The 12,577-nt window shown below is 61.1% G+C and overlaps 1 protein-coding gene across 1 annotated transcript in view; it reads right to left on the bottom strand.

The window, feature by feature from the left end:
* The window catches only part of RORC (RAR related orphan receptor C), a 66,715-nt gene extending 56,486 nt beyond the window's left edge, over positions 1-10,229 (bottom strand). Inside the window, exon 1 of the mRNA XM_084613550.1 lies at positions 10,144-10,229. Within this exon, the coding sequence (XP_084469676.1) occupies positions 10,144-10,189 (46 nt within the window). The 5' untranslated portion in view covers positions 10,190-10,229. The remainder of the gene's footprint in view (positions 1-10,143) is intronic.
* Between the last annotated feature and the right edge of the window lie 2,348 nt (positions 10,230-12,577).

Genomic DNA, 12,577 nt, shown 5'->3' with positions numbered 1-12,577 from the left:
ACCTTGACTCCTGGCCCCTGTGCCCGTGACCTAGGCATGCTCCATCCCTGGACTGCAGACTTCTCTTTTCAGATCTGGGTGCAGAGTGAGGCCTAGTGGTTACAGCAGGGGACTGGGAGCCAGGACTCCTTGGTTCTATTCTCAGCCCCACCCCTCAGTTTTCTTTTCTGTGAAATGGGCATTAAAGAATGGACCTCCTTTCTCGGGGGCCGTGAGGCCGCAATCTCTAACGTTATCCAGTGCTGTAAATTCCTAAGGGGGCAGGTGCCCGGGGAGGGTGGAGTGGGACAGTCAAGGGGGGCTGCCCTTTCCCCAAACCTCCCCTGCTTTGCTTGCCACCCGTACAGCACTTGCCAGTAGCTCCTGGAGGCGCTATTCCAGAGGTGCTGCCGTGGCCCGCCAGGGCTTTTACAGCCAACATTTCCATGGCAGCTTTCCCCGCATTCCATGGCGCTGACTCAGCTGCTCCTGGTTGGGAACATCACAGCCTCCCTGTTCCCCAAACGGCCGGCACCCCGCCGGGACACCACGCTGGGCGACTCTCCAAAGCCAGCACACCCTCATTCCCCAAGCCGCCCCTGCTGGTCTGACTGGATCTTTGCTTCCCGGGCCTGTTGCTGTGGGCTGGTAAAGAGTGACTGGGTCCCACCCCAGAGCTGGCTGTTATTTCAGCTGGACGAAGCGACAGCCCCCTGGCACAAAGAGCCTCTCAGTGCAAAGCAAACAGGGCTGGAACGGCCCCGCACGGAGGGTTACGACTTGGCAAGCAGAGGCCCCTCTCCCCGCATGCTCACACACACATTGATCTGCTCCTCAGGGGGAAATGCCCAATAGCTACGCAGCCAAGGGTTTAACAAGTCCTTTACAAAGAGAAATTAACCCGCTTAAATCAAAACTGGCTGCTTTTCTAAAAGCTCTGTTCTAGTTCAAAGAGGAATTAATTCAGGGCAGTTCTCGGGCTGGTTATCATTCAGGAGGTCAGACGAGATGGTCACTGCTCCAGGTCCCTGCTGGCCTTGGAATTTATGAATCTAAGCTAAGCGCTGCTCTGTTCTACAGAAGGGGAAACTGAGGCACGGAGAGACATGACTTCCCTTGTATTACACTGCAAACCAGTGGCAGAGCTGGGAATAGGACCCAGGAGTCCTGGCTCCCATTCCCTCTGCTCCAAGCCCTAGACCGGGGTGGCCAGCCTGAGCCTGAGAAGGAGCCAGAATTTACCAATGTTCATTTCCAAAGAGCCACAGTAATATGTCAGCAGCCCCCCCATCAGATCCCCTGGCTCCAAGCACCTCCTGCCCACCTGCAGCCTATCAGTGCCTCTCCCTCCCTCCTGATCAGCTGTTTCCTGGCATGCAGGAGGCTCTGGGGGGTAGGAGTGAGGCCATGGCTGGCTCAGGGGAGGGGGCAGGAAGGAGTGGAGTGGGGGCAGGGCCCGTGGCAGAGCCAGGGCTTGAGCAGTGAGCACCCCCTCCACATTGGAAAGTTGGAGCCTGTAGCTCCAGCCCCCGAGTCGGTGCCAAGACAAGGAGCCGAATGTTAACTTCTGAAGAGCCGAATAGGGCTCCGGAGCCACAGGTTGGCCACGCCACCCCTGCCCCAGACCATATATTCTCTGAGAGGTGAGAAAGGGACCCAGGAGTTCTAACCCTCCAGCCCTCCTTCCTTTAACTCATTAATCCCCTCCGAGTGCTGAGAACAGGACCCAGGAGTCCTGACTCCCAGGACCCCCACCCCCCTCCAACCACTAGACCCCACTCCCCTGCTTGGACACCATGCCAAACCCAACTCTGAGGCAAGGCAACTGAAATCCCCAGGGAGGCGTTTGGCCCAGCACAGCTGGATCTGAGGGGGGGACCCATGGAAGGTGGCTCACGGGTGGCAAAGGGCATTGTGGGAGCAGGCGAGGGTGGGATGGGGGAAGCGGGGCAGAGCTGAGTGGCGGGGTGGGGGCTTCTGGAGTGCTAAACCCCAGCTGGCAGGTGCATTCTGCCCCGCTCCCCAGCAGCCTCCTGGTGACATAACCTGGCCGGGCCAGCTTGGGCACCGGGCTCCTCCAGTGGGCCAGTGGCAATGGAGACATGATCCCAGCCGGCAGCAGGAAGACCCTGACCCCAGCGGATCTCTGCGGGTTCCCTGGCGCCGCGCGAGCCCCTCTGCTTGCCAGGCCCACGCCCGTCACCAGTCCCTGCCCATTGGCCTGCACCGTGCCCCACGCAGCGTTTGCCTTCCACGCAGCGCCCGCCTGCACCCGTGCAGCAAGCGAACCCACGCAATGCCCGCCTGCCAGCCCATCCCTGCCACAGCATGGCACCAAGACAGAAATACCAGAATGCCACTATTCAAAGGCATTGTCCGCCCACACCTGCAATACTGCGGGCAGTTCTGGTCACGCATTGGCCACGGGCAGGAGACAGGACATGGGCTAGATGGACCATTGCTCTGACCCAGTGTGGCCGTTCTTATGTTCACCAGCCCGCACCCCGTACAGCAACTGTCCGCCAGGCCCCCACACAGCACTCGCCTGCCAGCCTGCACCCCACGCAGCAGCAAGCCACACAGCACCCACCCACAATGCCCGCACCCACCTGCCGACCCACGGCCCCACGCAGCAACAACACACTCTGCCCCCATGCCGCACCCATGCCATGCACAGCACCCACCGGTAGCCCCATCTGCCAGTTCACATTCCTGCCAGCGCCTGTGCCCGCATGGCGTCTGCCCATGCCCAGCGCCGCTCAGCACCTACCTGCTGGCCTGTGCCCCACGTGGCATTCACCATGCCCTTATGCAGATCCCACGTCATGCCCAGCATGTACCCAGAAGCCCTCAAAAAGGACAGCACCTGCCAACCACTTCACGCTCCTGTGCCAAGCACAGCACCCAACCACCCGCTGCCCCACCCCAGCATCGTGGGATCCAAGCACCCTGCCAGTCTCTCCTCCACACCTCCCACCCCGACACCGGCCACTTTTTGCCAGCCCGTCGCTGTGGGGCGTAAGAGCCTTCTCCTCCGCATCCAACTCCCCTCTCCAAAACTCCACGTCGCTCTGAGAATCGGCTGAAGGCACCCCTGCCCTCATCGGCCTGTGACTTGTGAATTCTCCCCCTTGGCTGCTATTCACTAGCCCTACGGGCAAGGGGCCGGGGGGCAGGTGTGGGGAGGAGACTGTACCAGCAGGACAGAGACTAGCCAGCACTGGAGGGGGCACAAATCCATCTAAGCCAGCCGCAGCAAGCGCGACTCCCATGGGAACGGATGGGAGGGCTCCCACTGGCTCGCATGGGGGCTTAGATCTGATGGAGGGACCCTTCATTCCTTGGGGCAGGGACCAGCCTTTTGTCCCGGGCTTGTACAGCCCCTAGCACGAGCTGAGTCACAGATAACTGAGTGAGACAAGGCTAAAGGGAGCGAGAAGCAAAGCATCGGCATCCCATACTAGGAGCAGCCAAAGCAGCATCTGCATAGAGGGTCAGATTGCAGCCTGTCGTACCGGCACGGTGAGATCTCTAGGCATGACGCCAACAGGTGCTTGACCTCCTTCCACACTGGGGTCCCCATTGCCATACTGGGACCCCAGGCCAGGTGGTCCCTTGCCACTTTAGCAACCCCCTCCCCATGTGAAGAACCTCTTTGATTACACCACATTCTTTATTTTAACTTGCTCTGATAGTTTATGAGCCACTATCCCACTACTGCCACCACTCCTAAACACCCCCTGGAGTTCTCCACTGTGAACTGCACCCACTCATGCCAGGAGATGCTATCTCTCCATCTCAGCCCCCAGGGGTGCCAGGGTACTTGCGGATCCCCTCTCTGTGGGACGAAGGCACAAGGGGGTTCTTGGGCCTGAAAGATGGAAGGAGCTGGTCTCTGCCCTTTCCAGATATCCTGAGTCTGATGCCGGGGCCCAGCCTAATGCTAAAATGCAGAAGCCCCTTGCCCCTGCAGCTGGGGGGCTGGAAAGGCCGGGGGAGGATGTCCCCCTCGTACGAAGGAAAACAAAGAGCTCCGTCTGCCAGAGGCGCCCACACGTTGACTGCAACAGGCCGCCCGGTGGGCATGGGCTGCTCCGGCCCAGATTCACACCAATTAAAGGCGGCGCGAAGCCTAGAATGCTGGAAGAGGCGCACAGAAGGCAGCAAGGGCCGCTCTGCAGTAGCAGCCGGGGGGCGCAGCTCCCCCCACGTTCGCTAGCCTGGGGTGCCTCGGACAAGGCACCTGGCTGAGCTGGGCCAGCGTAGCCCCGGTGGGGCTGGTCATCGCTAGCGGCGCTGGCCAAATCTGGATTGACTAGCAGGGACGGAGAGAGGGGTGCAGACACTCGGCAGCTGCAGGCTGAAGTAGGGCTGGCAAGGCTGGAGCAGAGCAGGGGCCCATCTCGCCCAATGGGCGGCTCTCCCCGGCAAAGAGGGAGCGTGCAGATGGGCCCAATCCTGCCAAATGCCCTCCATGGATTGGGGGAGCGCCGCACTTGGCAGGATCGGGTCCCTGGGGCTGCCTGCGTCTTCTCCCACCTCAGCTAGGCCCCAGCTGCGGAAACGGGGGTGACCCCCGGGTGGGGATTACCAAGGGATTATGCAGCAGGCAGGGTTGAGTGCCATGAGCCGGCTTTGCCCCACGCCACAGCCAGTGCATTAACATAATTAGCTTACATCCCTCCAGTTAAAAATAAAAGCGGGTGGGGGGTGCATGAGTACGTGCAGTTTGCAAGGGACGGTGCCACTCTCACCGGCCCAGTCTGTGAAGCAAGCCATCAAAATCAGCCTCAAGGGGTCTGGGGGTACCCCTCCGTTTCCACCGGGGCATTATTAGGTGCATTACAGTAGCACCAGCGCGGCCCACCGCGCCAGGCGCTGTACAGACACAGAGCAAGAGGCAGTCCCGGGCATTATTAGGTGCATTACAGTAGCACCAGTGCGGCCCACTGCGCCAGGCCCTGTACAGACACAGAGCAAGAGGCAGTCCCGAAGAGCTGACAGTCTAAACGGACAGAGGGTGGGAGGGGAAACTGAGGCACAGAGGGAAGTAATTTGCCTGTGCAGGGAACAGAACCCAGGTCCCACACGTCAGTGTCTGAGCCACTCAGTCATGCTGGCATCAACCACATTGGCTCTTTCCTGGCTGCAAATTTTGCGGCATGGCCCAAAGCCGGGTCCTCTGTCCCTCCCAGGGCGACACTGGAAGCCGAGCTACAGAGATGAGGGATGGGGGCACGGATCAGTCACCGAGGTTTATGCCGGGGATCCCTGCTGAAACAAAGCCATGGGAAAATGGTGATCCCATGGGAGGGCGATGCCCAGGCTTCTGTGCTGGGCTGACCCCACCCTGAGTATTGCATGGGATGAGAAACAGAGGCACCTCCCTAGCAAATTCCCTAGTGGTATGTGCCACTGTGTATCCCAGAGGTGGCTACAGACGCCCTCGCTAGTAATCGCACCTGACACATGCTCTCGGCCAGCTGACCGGTCCTCGCTGCTACTCACAACATCAATTAGCTCTTATATAACACGGCGTTATTAATACGATGCTGCAGTGCCTTTCATCCAGGCTGCATTATGCTGCTTGTAAAATTTGCTTGGCCGGTATTGTTATGACCTTCCTACAGATGGGGAAACTGAGACACAGTCCCAGCGTCTCTTGGCAAGCCAACAGTAGAGCTGGGATTAGAACCCAGGACTCTGGACTCCCAAACCCCGCCCTGCTCTAACCACTAGACCACACTCTGCTCCCCGAGCAGAGAATATGACCTGACTCCCAATCCTCCCCGCTCTAACCGCTTTACCTCCTTCTGTGTAAATACAACCAGCCTAGGATCCAAGAGCAGCTAACCTTAGTCCACAGGTGTCTGCTGGGCTCCCCAAGGGCTCAGGGCGTTCATACACCAAAGCCTCTGCCCTGAGGAGATCTGTGCACCCTGGATGCTCTGTTCTCCCAATGGGAAAGGGGCTTCATCCCTCTGATGCTTTTATAACAATCGCCCCGACACCCCACCCCGGCTTGAACCCAGAGTCTCCAACACAGCCACCCAGGCCCCTCTGTCACTGGGACTGCAGGAGGAACTCCATCCCCCGGCAGCAGTAGGCTATTATGCATTAGCAGACCAGCCACCAGAGGGGGACGCAAGGCAGGCTTTTCTACTTCCCCCAGGAGAGGTCCGGGCCCTGCGGAGGGAGAGGACAAGGGAGGTGTTAGGCTCAGGGTTTCATGGTTACTTGAATCTCTCATTGGCCGGGATCTATCTGTGGTCACTTGCCTGGCCCCCATGACATAGTATTTGAGCACCACACACTGTCAACATATTTATCCTCAGTGCCCCCATGTGAGGCCAGAGTATCAACCTCACTGGGGAAACTGAGGCACAGAGCGACTAAGTGACGAGTCCCGGGTCACACAGGGAGTCTGTGGAATCAAACCAAGTCCTAGGCTAGCGTGCTAACCACTGGATCATCCTGCCCCTCCAGTAACATGTTCACATCCCAGTTGGGGCTTGGTCCCCTGGCTGGGCACTGAACAGTTATGGCAATATCCCTCCACCACAGCCCCCACCAGCGTGCGGGCACCTACCCTGCCAGCGCCGGCCCTTTCCAAGGAGACACACACACCCAAAGGGAAACCAAGAGCCTCGTCTGCATGACAGCAACTCACCCGGCGTTAGGCAACAGCAGCCTCTGCCAGTAACCCCGGCACCTCCCAGTGCATCCACCACTGTCCACCTGCTGCTCCTGCATGGCGGCATTAGCCGGAGCCCTGGGGGCTAGCACATGTACCAGAACACTTGGACGTCTGCTAGCGTTGCCTTCCGAGATCCCCGGGCACTTCACCAGCCTTCACTTAGCCTCACGACACAGCCTCTACCCTCCCGGACAGCGACAAAGGGAAGTAGTAAACTGAGGCACAGAGAAATCACTTGCTCAAGCCCCACAGAGAGTGGAAGAGTTGGGGAAAAGAACCCAGGAGTCCTGACCCCCCAGCTCCCCCTTTGCTCTATCATAAGGTCACCCTTTCTCCCAGGGCCAGGGATAGAACCCAGGAGTCCTGCCTTCCAGTCTCTGCCCAATTCTGTCCACTGGAGCTTCCTCCCTCCCTCCCACAACCAGCACAGAACCTAGGAGCCCTAACACACAATCACCAGAACACACTCCCCAGGCCAGTGCTCAGAACAGAACCAAAGATTCCTACAACCCAGTCCACCGCTCCAACCGCTAGACCCCGCTCTCTTCCCAGCGCCCAGAGGTCCCAACGCTCAGCCCTTTGACCACACTCCCCCTTCTCAGCTCCCGGAAGGGGTCACACAGCTATGGTGCTGTGTCCCTAGATCTAGCCACTAGACAACACTGCTGCCTGCACTTAAAGCAGGTCTATAACGGGATGCAGGAGGGTGAAGAAGCACTGATTTTAGCCCTGGTAGCACTGACTCAGTGGGGAAACTGGGGCACAGAGGCTAAGTGACTTGCCCGGCTGCACAGCAGGGAAGTGAACCCAGGTCTCCCAAATGGCCAGGGCCGTAACCACTAAGCCATCCTGCCTCTCCAGGATTTCACTCAGAGCCCAGCCAGGGTTTGGTCCCCCCCACCCCAGGCCTAGCAATATCCCTCCACCCCAGTTTTCTGGGATCGGGGTGGCGTTGCCTGTAAACCTGCCTGGGACCTATGGTCCCTCCTCACAGCTCGGAGTCAAGCAATAGGCCACCAAGGAAAACGCCCCGCAGGGCCCTTGCCTATCCCAGCCCCTCGCTCTGTCCTCTGCACAGGGGAAGCATCTGTTGTCACAGGTGCCTGCAGCAGGGAGTTTGCAAGCATCAGGCAAAATTCTGCAAGCCGTTCCCCCCGTCTGGCATCCCTGGCCCCCCAGCGTGCTGGGCTCTGTGCCCCCCGAGGACAGCAGGTGGTGGGGCTAGTCATGCGGAAGGCGATTAAGAAGCCTCCCTCCAAAAGGCAGAGGAGCCAAGAACAGTAACTCGAAAACCGGACAGGCCGCCACAAGATCTATATTCATGGCGCAGAAATGAGCTTATGGTCAGACGCTCCCTGGTCTAGCACCATGCCGCAGCTACCGTGCAAATCACTTGCTGAAGGCTCTGGACAGAAGCAGCTGATGTTGTTTACAACTTGGGGAGAAAAGAAGAGGGAGGGAACAGCACAACCTGGAGAGACCTGAACTGTTAAAAAAAATATCCGCAGGGACTTTACACCTCTTGGAACCTCCCGGCAAAAGGAAACCTTATGAGATGGATTACGGCAGCACCTAGGAGGGTCCCAGCTGAGATCAGGTCTCCTTTGAGAAACCATCCCTATCCCACAGAGATCACACGTAAACAGGCCAGACAAAGGAAGAGTCATTGTCCCCACTGTGCAGATGGGGAAACTGAGGCCCAGAGAGGGGAAGGAATGGAACTAATCTCTCCTGCTGTAGGAGAGTGTCTTCCTCATCCTCCCTCCCTAAGCAAGAGAGTAAGACACAGAGCCCCGCTACCACCCGACTAGAGGACACGCTCCCTTCTGGCTGAGCAGTATAGGGCACATGACACACAATTGCACAGTTCTGATCCCTGTTGGCAGAGGGCAATGTTGCATTAGAACACGTACACTGCAGCACCCAGGGAAGGGTCCTGGCTAACACAGCTCTACAGCTGATGCACCAGGCGGGCAGAGGGGCACGGGAATAAAGCAAAACCAAGTCACAGCACACAGAATAAACAACACTAGGCCAGAGACCAGGTTGCCAAGTCAGCAAAATGGGACAGGACAAAGTGGAGCAAGAGGGAAAAAACTTCCCCCACCCATCTAGGTACCCCTGGCAGAGGGATCAGCCCCTGGGTCCTTGGCCAGGCTGGGAAGTGCATGCAGGGTGATCCCTTCAAGCCATCCATCACAGCCAGATGTGGTCCCAGTTTCCTTGCAGCACTCCCCCACTCCCATGCACCTACCAGCGTGATGCCTGCAGCGCTGCTCGGCCCACCTCCCCTGACAGCTGCCACCGATGCCCACAGTGCCCTGCTGACACCCGCTGGGTGCCATGATGCCCATGGGCCTCTGCCTGCCCCTTCCAGGGACGCCCCCTGCTGGCACTGCTCTCCAGCTTCCCTTGCTGCTCTGCCAGCCACCATGACGTCCACTGGCCCCCGCTGCTCCCCCTTGCTAACTGCCCCTCACCACTCACTGCCCTCACCAGTCATACCCCCTTACCACCCCCCTGTCCACCCTGACAGCTGCCCCCGATACACACCGTTCCCTCCTGACAGCTGCCCCCGCTCCCTCCCACTCCCTCCTGACAGCTGCCCCCGATACCTCCTGCTCCCTCCTGACAGCTGCCCCAATAACCCCTGCTCCCTCCTGACACCCCCCGCTCCTCCTTCCTAACTGCCCCTCACCAGTCATACCCCCTTACCAACCCCACATTCCCTGCTGACTGCTGCCCCCAATACCCCCCGCTCCCTCCCGACAGCTGCCCCAATACCCCCCCCGCTCTCTCCTAACAGGTGGCCTCGATACCCCCCCATTCCACTTCACCAACTGCCCCGACATCTCCCGCTCCCCTTCCTAACTGCCCCTCACTCCCCACTGCCCTCACCAGCCATTGCCCCTTCCCACCCCCTGTCCCCCCGTGACAGCTGCCCCGATACCCCCCTGCTCCACCCTCACCAGCTGCCCCGATACTCCCCCCCCCGCTTCCTCTGACAACTGCCCCGATACCCCCCCCGGGGGTTCCCTCCTGACAGCTGCCCCCATTACCCCCCTGTTCCCCTTCACCAACTGCCCCAATACCCCCGCTCCCCCACGACAGCTGCCCTGATACCCCCCCCCGGCTCCTGCTGACAACTGCCCCAATAGCCCCCGGGGGGTCCCTCCTGACAGCTGCCCCAATACCCCCCGGGGGATCCCTCCTGACAACTGCCCCGATACCCCCCGGGGGGTCCCTCCTGACAGCTGCCCCGATACCCCCCGGGGGATCCCTCCTGACAGCTGCCCCGATACCCCCCGGGGGGTCCCTCCTGACAGCTGCCCCGATACCCCCCGGGGGGTCCCTCCTGACAGCTGCCCCGATACCCCCCCGCCCCCGGCTCCGCTCTCGCCAGCTGCCCCGATGCCCCCTTCCCCGGGCGCTCCCGGCCCGCCGTGCCGAGCTCCCCCGAGCCCCACCTCTGCCTGCCCCGTCCCGCGGCCGCTTGCCGCCGCCGGGCTCCATGGGCTCCGCTGCGCGCTGGGGCCGGACCCTCGGCGCCTCTGCCCGGGCAGGCGGGTGCAGCAGCCGCTGGGGAGGGAGGGACGCGCCGGGCAGGGGAGAGGAGTCGCTCCCCGAGGAGCGGCGGCTGCAATAGCCCCGCCCCGCCCCGCCCCCGGCACCCCGGCTCCCCAGCCCCGCCCCCCTGCACCCCCAGCATCGCCCCACCGCATCCCTGCGCTGCCCAGGTCCCTCCCACCCCAGCGTCTCCAGCTGCATCCTGCACCCCCCCCATCCGCGTCCCCAGCCCTGCCCTGTCCCCCCAGCCCTGCCCCCCGACCCCAACATCTCCCCGCTGGACCCTTGCCCCCGCCCCGCCCCATACTCCCCAGCCCCCCCCAGCCCAGGGTCTGCCCCAGGCCCGCGCCCCAGCCCAGTTCCGCACCCCCAAGCCCAGCATCTCCTTAGCCCAGCCCCGCAGCTCAGCCTTGCCCTACACCACTCCCACCCCAGCATCTCCCCCACTGCATCCTGCACCCCCAGCATTCCCCTGCATCCTCCCATCCCTGTCCCTCCCAGCATTCCCCCCAGCTCCGCATCCTCCACCCCAGCATCTCTTCGCTGCATCCCTTCCCCCCCATCCCAGCATCCCCCTGCACCCCAACCCAGCACCCCCCTGCACCCCCAACCCAGCGTCTCCCCACTGCATCCCAGCCTCCTCCCACCCCAGCATCTCCCCAGCCCTGCATGACCCTCGCAACCTCCTATCCCTCCTCTTGCCCCCTGCACCCCACAGCCGCCTTCCTTTTAGCCCAGCCCTGCACCCTCCCATCGCATCCCCTGCAGAACCTGGGGCTGAGCAGGAGTGTGGCCCAAGAACCCCTCAGAGAAAGGCTCCTGCCTGCCTCCCCAGCTCAGATTTTTTGTAGGGGAAGTCCACCCCCCGCCCCCCCGGCAATTCTCTGTTCCCTGGATATAAAGCTGCAGGCGCTGCCCATGCTGGGAACGTGGTTTGCGTGAGCTTCCTAGGGAAGCTGCGGTTTCGTGGTCACCGAAGGGGGGGGGGGGGGTCAGGACTTCTGGGTTTTAGTCCAATCTCTGGAAAGAGAAAAAAAGTCTAATAGTTAAAGCGGGGGGGGGGGGGGGGCTGGTAGTCAGGACTCCTGGGTTCTATTTCTTGCTCTCCATGTGACCTTGGGGGAAAGCCTGGCTCTGTGCCTCAGTTTCCCCTCCCTCCCCCCCATGGAGACATTGCTGCTTACAGCCTCTTGCGGAGGGGCTGGGGAATGGCAAAGCACTGACAGACTTTGCTGTCTTCCCTAGTGCCAGTCACCCCCAGCTTCCAGGCCTGGGCACTCATGCTGCGCAGAGCCCTGACTCATGGCCCTGAGAGGTGGGACAAAACTCATGAGGAGCCTCCACGCCCCAGCCCAACCTGCAGAAGGGACAGGAGCGAAACTGCCGGAGTCTTGTGATTGCCTGGCAGCAATGGGGGCTACGACTCATTGGTTCCCACATTGCTGCCCCTGCCCTCTGCAATCACCTCTCCAGGGCATTGAAGGACCCACGTGTAAATGCCGCGAGTGGCAGGGCTTCACCCCGACTCCATTTCCCCCTTGCCCCCCTGCCGCTTTCCCGCCATAGCTCTCCCCTAGGGACATCCTCCCACCCTCTCCCCACAGGGCTGGAGGGTGGGGTTCAGAGGTCACCCCCATCCTGTGCAGGGCAGCACGCAGCTCTGAACGTGGCGGGGAGGGAGTCCAGGCCCCCTCCAGAAGGGGATGCTCCTGGGACAAAACAGCAAAAGCCCCCCTAACTAGGGGGAAAGGGGTGGCAGTTCACCAGGACCTTGACTGACACCGTCGCACAGAGGTGCGGGGAGGGGGCACAGAAACTCCCCCCCAGTGGCAGTGCAGGGCACTGCAACCTAGTAGGGGGCAGAGTTAAGGGAAGAGGCATAGGGGCCTACATCCTCAAGGGAATCCCCCTCCCCGCCCCATGGCCTCGCTGCGCTCCCACTCATGGCCTGTCCACTGCAAACTCCCCAGGCCGCTGGGAGAGAGGGGCGCTGGAAGGGCTGCATGGCAGGACATTTGGGTTCCCTTCCCAGCCTCATGGCCTGGGGCAAGTCACTTTGCCTTGACTGTGCCTCGGTTTCCCAGATGTGAAGGTGGGGGGACAGTAACACCCTGCATGGGGGAGGGGAAGCTCGTGGGTGTTTTAAAAGTGCTTTGAGATCCTTGGCTAGAGGAGGGCCTGGGGGGCGTTAATGTCTCTGGTCGCCCCCTCTCCTTTCCAGCCCCCATGACCCGAGGCGCCGGCAGCACCCTTGATTTCCAGAGGGGCTGAGCACCCACAGCCTCCCCTGCCCCCGCACCCGGGATCCTCCCCAGGGACCAGGCCCCTTGACTG

Source organism: Lepidochelys olivacea (genome assembly GCF_965140295.1).
Source record: "Lepidochelys olivacea isolate rLepOli2 genome assembly, chromosome: 24".
Lineage (NCBI taxonomy): Eukaryota > Metazoa > Chordata > Testudines > Cheloniidae > Lepidochelys > Lepidochelys olivacea.
Note: the sequence above shows the minus strand (reverse complement) of the source record. Positions and strands in the feature narration are given on the sequence as shown.